The sequence below is a fragment of the Tenrec ecaudatus genome, chromosome 2 (assembly GCF_050624435.1).
Source record: "Tenrec ecaudatus isolate mTenEca1 chromosome 2, mTenEca1.hap1, whole genome shotgun sequence".
NCBI lineage: Eukaryota > Metazoa > Chordata > Mammalia > Afrosoricida > Tenrecidae > Tenrec > Tenrec ecaudatus.
In genome coordinates, this window is record NC_134531.1 from 140,368,407 (window position 1) to 140,375,930 (window position 7,524).

The 7,524-nt window shown below is 56.3% G+C and overlaps 1 protein-coding gene across 1 annotated transcript in view; it reads left to right on the top strand.

The window, feature by feature from the left end:
* The window catches only part of CATSPER3 (cation channel sperm associated 3), a 43,914-nt gene extending 42,134 nt beyond the window's left edge, over positions 1-1,780 (top strand). Inside the window, exons 7-8 of the mRNA XM_075542687.1 lie at positions 643-800; positions 1,676-1,780. Of these exons, the coding sequence (XP_075398802.1) occupies positions 643-800; positions 1,676-1,775 (258 nt within the window). The 3' untranslated portion in view covers positions 1,776-1,780. The remainder of the gene's footprint in view (positions 1-642; positions 801-1,675) is intronic.
* The last annotated feature ends 5,744 nt before the right edge of the window (positions 1,781-7,524 follow it).

Consider the following 7,524-nt stretch of genomic DNA (forward strand, 5'->3'; position numbering starts at 1 on the left):
GTTTTTGTCTTCCTCTGGACCGCTGTGATAGCTCTGCCCTCGCTCGGTCTTGGGTCTTTGGGGCCAGGCAGTGTGTGCCGCAGGACCAGGCCACCGGTTCATTGGGTGGATGAGGATGCTGAGGCCCTGAGAGGTGAAGTTCCCCACCCTCAGATTCCTCACGCCATTGCTAACTCGAGTCCCAGAAGAGCAGAGATGGCCGCACACAGTCAGAGCCATGGCCCCGTCATGAGATGTGGTGAGGCGCCTTCTTGTTGCAGCCGTGGTTCTCCGAGCTGCCCATGCCAATCCCCGGGCACCCTGCTGGGCCCTGACCCTCCGGCTCCTTCTTCCTCTGGCTAGTCCATTTCTCCCGGCACCTTCTCTGAGCCGGAGACACCTGTCCTTCTGACAGTCTTGCCTGTGCCCTAGCTTTGTCCAAGGTGGACTTGAGGTCATGCTGAGCCGGACTTGTGCTCTCTGCCACCTGCCCCGTGGACAGTGATGGCAGGCCCCCGCCGTGGTGTCGGCCTGGGAGGACCAGTAATGAATCGGTGCCTGGGTTTAGGCCTCATCTGGGAGACTATGGTGGAGGTCTCTGTGCAGTCTGAGGCTCTCCTCCTCCTCCTCCTCATTGCTGTCACCTTATGCTTTCCTCTCCAGCAAAATGTCAACTACAAAAGCTTCAGTGATCTGGTGGAGAGTTTCAAGAAGACCCTGAATCACACGGACCCCATAGTCTTGGATGATTTTGGCACGAGCCTACCCTTCATTAGCATCTACTTGTCCACGCTGGACAACCAGGACACCACTATCTACAAGTCAGTCCCACCTCTGCCACCCCTGTTCCCGGGGGACTGGACTTTTCCTGGTCATCTGTTAGGTGTCTTCCGAGAGCCAGAGGGGAGGTAGTTGATGAGCACCCAGGGTGGGATGGAGCCCGTGTATCAGTGGAGTACAGTCTCGACTGCTGTCTCAGCTGGCAGGCAGCTGTGTGGACATTCTACTCTGGCTGCTTCTCCTCTGGTCCCCCGGCCCACGTCTGAATGTGCTCTCCTGGCCTTGCCTCAAGGAGCAAAGGGGAGGGCCTTGCCTGGCAAACCTGGAGCCTAGGTACCTGACCCCGTCCTGTCCCCACTTCCGGTATGACCCGGGGCACATCTCTGCCCCGTCCTCCACCACCTGCAGGTTTTTGTGAACTGCTTCCATGAGCGGCATCTCTAGATGTGTGTAGAGTCCAGCAGTGCCGAGTCTGGCTGGTGCAGGGCCTGTGGGCCTGTGCTCCGGGCAAGTGAGCTGCAGGTCTAGCGGGCCTCTGTGGAGTCCAAAGGCTGTGAGAACCCAGCTGAAGGATGGTGGGCGCCAAGGGGGTCCTGATGGGCTCTCCAAAAAGAAGGGCTTAAGAAGCCGGGCTGCTCAGCAGAAGCCCCTTGGTGGGCTTCTTCGGGTGAAGACACTAGAAAGAGGAGGCTCAAGAAACCCTTACTTCCAAAGACCCGCCCCACTAAGCCCAGGAGGGTTTTGTTAGCTGGGGCCTGACCAGACAGGGTGTGATTCGTCCAGGGCCCCAGGGGGAGAGAGGAGAGGGCTGACCGTGGGTTCCAGCCTCCTGGGGTGCCATGGCACGGTGGGTGGGGCCAGCGGGGAGGAGGCAGAACCCTGGAGCCCGCCCCAACCTCTGGCTTCCCTCCTTCAGGCTTCAAGAGCTGTATTATGAGATCGTGCACGTGCTGAACCTGATGCTGGAAGACATGCCCCAGAAGCAGCAGTCTCAGTCCTTTGACGAGGTTGCTTGAGAAGTGGCAGGGGGCGGGGTCACTCAGACCCTGAGAAGGTCCCAGGGTCTGGTTGGCGCTCATTAAAGGCAGCCCTTCGCAGTGACTCTCCCTCGTGCTGTTGTTATGCGGCATGGTGAGGGCTCTGCCTGCGTTTGGGTTGGACGCCCTGACGCATAGCCACTCCCTCCTAACCACATGACCCAGGCAGGCCTGGGGTGTGGAAAGGGGAGGGTCAGGACTCACCTGGCCAGAGGTCTTGGCCAGTGGTCACCCTGGCTCTAGCCTCCTCTAACCTTGTCAACAAGGACCCACTAGGCTCCTGGGGACTGTGTGGCAGTCATCCTCCACCCCTGCACCCCCCGCCCCGCTCCCCATACTGATGAAGCTGGGCTGGGTGCCGTGGGTGCTGTGCTGAGAAACCCTGAAATTCCAGCCCTGAGCCTCTAAACTTGCAGTTGAGCCGGGGACACAGCAATCAAGCCAGACCTGGCAAGAGAACATGTCCCTGAGGAAGTGACAGTAATTGCTAGCGTGCAGTGAGCACGTGTCTTCTAAGAGACTCAAATCAGTTCCATTTGTGAATGTCCACACATCCTCTCCAGGCTGCATCGAGCATTGTGACAATGGCTGGAAGAGCTAATGCCATCTGGGGAATCCTTTGAGATGGGGTCTACAGCTGGGCCACTCCCTGGCGGGAGAGAACTTTGTGCAAATGGCCTAAGGGGGGCCTGGTGTCAACAGGGCATTTGTGCCCCTCTGGAGCTGTGGGGTAGGCGTGGGCTGCTAACTGAATGGTTAGCTGTTCAAACCTGGGAGAAAGACGAGACTGTGCCAGTAGAATCACAGTTTCAGAAACCCTATCTAGGGCAACCCGGAGTTGGAATAGAATGGACTGGAGGACAGTGGGTTTGATTATGTTTCAGCAGGGAGAGCAGGTCAGGACCTGACCATGAAGGAGCAGACTCAAATAAATGAGTGTCTGGGGTGTCCAGTGCCTGCAGCCCATGAGTAGCATGGGCAGGCCCACGAAGTGGTCCTACTCAGCTTCCAGGGCCGGGCAAAGCAGACCCTGCCAACTCGTGCCATCGAGCATGTCAGGGCTTCTCCAGCCATCCAGACGCACCAAAGTCACTGCCGCCTCCTAACAGCCCTAAAAGACAGGGTGGAATGGCTGCCATGGCTTCTGAGACAGCGACTCTCCACAGGAGTAGAAAGCCTCGTCTTTCTCCAGAGGAGTGCCTGGGGATTTCAAACTGCTGACCTTGTGGCTGGCAGGCCCACACCTAACCACTGTAATACTAGAGCCTCACAGGGAATCCATGGAGGGTCTCTGAGACTGCAGCCCAGTGCTTAACACACAGCACCACCAGCGGCCCTGCCAGGGAAGGGTTAAAGCACAGTTAGCTGCCCCCCACACCAGGAACCCGAGGAATTGCCCCAGACACCTGGGAGTGAACAAAAGATGGAAAAATTCATCGCCAGGGCACAAAGTAGAAGGAGACTCGGTTTGAGTCAGGAGCTGTGGGTACCACGGGGAAGTGACCTTGGGCAAATGGTCTGATCTTTCTGAGCCTCAGGTGTTCCTGCTGAGAAGTGGGCCGATGAAACTGACGCGTTCCTGGCGGCAAAGTGGGTTTCGAGCTGGACAGCTAACAGCAAGGTGGTCCATTCGAAACCACCATCTGCTCCTTGGGAGAAAGATGAGACTTTCCAGTCCCATCAAGAGCTACCGTGTAGGGAACCCACTGGGGCAGCTCTACCTTGTCCCATGGGGACCCTGTGATTCGGAATCGACTAGGTGGCAGCAAGTCCCCACACGGACATGGCCTCACACTTTAGGGGAACAAAGGGCCAGAGAGGTCCTTGGCCGAGGAAGGACAGCTAAGCCACAGCTTCCTGGTGTCCCCAGCCCTACGGGCTCGACCTCCTGTACCTCTGAGCGGGTGCGGTTCCCAGCATGGACTACAGTTCCAGCTTGCAGCGACCGTCTCCCCTCCTTCTCGACAGTGTTTTCTTCCACGGGCCCTCATGGAGCCTGGTGGCACAGTGGCTAAGGATTTGGCTCTGCTAATGGGAGGGTTGGTTTGAACCCAGGGACTCGGGGGTGGGAAAATGTAGTCATCTCCTCCCATTCAGATTTAGAGCTTCGGAAGCCTTGTGGGGGAGGGGGTGCAGTTCTACTTTGTCCTATAGGTGGTTAAGAGTCCCTGCTGACTTGAGGGCAATGGTCGCTCTTACTATATCAGGAGCTCTGGCGGCACAGGATGTTGAGTTGGGCCGCTGATTGGAAGCTCGGCAGTTCCAACCCACCAACTGCTGGATTGGAGAAAGCGGAGGCTTTCTGCTCCCATGGAGCCATGGGAACCAGAGGGGCGGTATGGCCCTGCCTTGCAGGTTGACTGGATATCAGTGAGTGCGTGATAAGCCACAAATCCGACACAGGGCAGTCAACTGCATCCTGCTTCCCAGCTATCTGCTCCCTCCCCCACAGTGGGTGTGCAGGGTGCTGCTTCTCACTCAGACTGGGCCGCCATCAAGGTGACGGGGCAGTCAGGCACGGAGGGCAGGAAGCAGAGGACCTGCAGAGGTGGCTAAGAACAGTCCCGAGATGCCGCTGGTGCCCATGAGCCAATGACCCTCCAGACCTGGATGGGTAGGGTCTTGGGCCCAGCAGTCCTGGACACAGGTCACTGAGTGTGGGGTGGGAGGGCCAGTGCCTTTAAGGGCACAAGCAGACTGACTGTGAGATCGGGAGGGGTGACGCGCAGGGGGTGGACCCAGCCCTGTTGGCAGGCCGAGCCTGAGGATATTTGGCTCCAAGTCTCCAAGCAGCATTTCTGTTTGGCTCTGCTCGCCTGCAGAGCAAACACGGGCAGATTGGAATTCCCACTTGGGCTCTCCCCAATTCAAACAGGCTTGTCCAAGACCTTCAATGGATTTGCCTGGGGCAGAAGTGGCTCTGCTTGCCCAGGCGGGGCCTCAGAAAGCAGGCTGCTCCTTCCATCTCCCACCCTGAGATCCAGCAGGGCTGTCTCCACGCAGCTCATCCCATCCGTCGCCATCCTGCCAGCCTGGTGGCTTGGCGACTGCAGGCGCCCAGGCCTGAGTCCCCTCTGATCACACACAGGCCCTCCCCTAGCTCTAGAGGGAGGGATCAGGCTTCCAAGGCTGGAGGTATTTGGAAAGTGGCCCAAGTTTTCAGTCCCTTTAACTGCTTGTTGATTTCTCCAGCAGGAAGCTGTCCTTAGTATTATGTGGACCCAGGCAGAGCCCGAGAATACAAGGTCTCCTGTTCATTCCAACAGCCCCCAGAGACCCAATACCGAGGGGCTGGAAATTGTACACCTTGATGTTTTCACCTCATGCAGATGAGGCAGGACACCTCCCCAAACACACTGCCCTTCAGCAGGTCAGGTTTGGCTCGAAGTGGTATCTCTACCTGCTCTGGTTTCTGTCTCGGGTCCCAAATTGCCTGGGCTACCTCCATGGTCCCACAGACTCGGGAGAGGAGTTGACTCTCAAGTTCCAACGAGGCCCTCAGGAAGGAGAAGGGATTGCTGCTCACTCGGGTCACCATCCAGCCAACTGGGAACCAAACACATAGCAGAGCTGGACTGAGTAGCAAATGAAGGGTCTCACTGGTCCCTGCACTCTGCTCAGGAGAACTTTGTCTCTGCTTGGTCGGCCACACGCCTCCCCTCCCAGCAGTTCTGTTGACTACTTTTATCAAAGGCGCCTGGTGATAAAGCCTCTGGAGAACCAGGGGGAGGGGGTGCAGGAATAGAAAGCTGAGAGAAAAAAGAGTATTTTATTTTTTGCTTCCTGGGTCGGCCCTTGGGGTTCCCCATAGTGAAGAACCCGAATCAGGGACAAAACACAGAGCCGACAGAGCACTGGAGAGGCTTGGTTATTTGCTGCCGTAAAGAGCTGGAGCAAGAGTGTGAAGGAGGAAGGAGAAACCGAGGAGGCAGGCATTTTTGGAGAGGGGCTCTGACGTGAGGCCTGGAAAGGAAGGAATCGGGCTGAATTGTGCCCGTGTGGGTTAAGAATCGCACCTCTGTGATGTTGGGAGCGGCCATTGGTGATTGGGATCCTTTTTCAGATGACTTTTGGGTGCCGGATAGTGCCTGAAGTAAAATAGAACAACAAGGAACCCCGGGGATAGATGAGACCACCCGGAGCCTAGATTTGATTTAGGTGACACAAAAGATCACCCTGTAGAGACCTCAGACTGAAAATGAGGACACAGGACAGGGGCTGCACGGAACCCCCCAGCTAGGAGCTGAGGCCTCTAGGTGAAGTGTCTCTCAGAGTGAGGCACTCACGAGGGTGACTAGCTTTCGCAAAATGAAGCTGACATTTGTGCACACGTGTTTGCCTTTGCGTATCCGTGAAAGTGGTGGAGCATACAGGGAGCAAAGGTGTGAAGTCGTCTTAGAACCAATCCCCTGGCCAGAATGAGTTGCTGGGCCTGGGTGGCTCAGGACCATGGCCTTGAGGGACACCAAGATCAACTGTGATAGCACAGCCCATCAAGACAGTGTTCTACCTCCTCCTCTGGTGAGTAGCGACTGGGGTCTGCTTGCTTCGTGAGCCATCAAGGCGGGGGCAGCTATTGGGCGCTCTTTCCTGCTGAAGGAAAGAAGAGTGGTGGAAATCGCAGATCCATGAATGAGCCCTTGCCTGGGTTTCAGCAGGGCAGACCCGCACAGAGGCTTGGCTGGCAGGTGGGTGTGCTGGGCAGGTGCGACTTGGGGCTCCCGTGGACGGATGGACCATACAAACACCAGTCACGATGACATTGAGATCGGAAGAACTAGATGGCGCCCAGCAACCACTTCCAATTGCTCTGAAGAGGATCCTCTTGGGAGGTTCTAGATAGAGTGTGGAGAAGAACGTGGAACACAACTCAAAATCATTTAAACAAACACCACGAGCAGGCTTACTGGTTGGATAAAGGCTGGTGGAGCCCCGAGATGACAGTCTTTAGTCATCCTTCAGGGCTGGAAATGAACTCATCTGCATGGTTCTGTTTTTCAGCCAAACAATAGACAGGTCTCGGCGGGAACCAGTACAGACCATGCAGAGAGAAAAAAAGGAGGGAAATCAAGCTCAAATCTCATGAGGGGAGTGTGGGAGGAGAGGGATGATGAGCCCATGTGAGAAACTCTTGGATGAAAGAAACCAGAGATTGACCCTCACCCAATGTAAACACAGCAGGCCCCACTGCACCCCACGCCCCCCCTAGCTCATTATCTTCAGCGCATCCTGGTCCCTGAAGCAAAAAGACCTCATCAAAAATGGTCCTTGGGCTAGAGAAGAGGACATGCCAACAGAGATTAGGCCTCAGCATCAGGTAGGGCCTGCGCGGCTCTTGTGACCCATGGAAACCCTGCCCTTGGCTCCGGCAGCGTTCTGTAGAGCCGGTTCCAGTCTCATCACAGCGCTCTCAGACAGGTATTGTCGCTACTCCCTTTACACAGTTAGTGAAACATGTGGCTCAAAGAGGTGATGTCTTTTCTCCAGGTTGCACACCTACGAGGGAATGAACCAGGGCTCACAACCAGGTTTGTCTAGCACGTTAACCACTATGCTAGGATGCCAGGTACCCATCTTCTGAGGGGATTGTTATCCCCAAATCAGCACCTGGAGAGACTGCCGTGGTCCAGGGCGAGAGTCATTAAGGGGCAGGGGCAGTAGCTGGACTTGGGTCACACTTTTCCTTTCGCTCCATTGCCTCACAGAACAACGCTTTTTCTTGAACTTC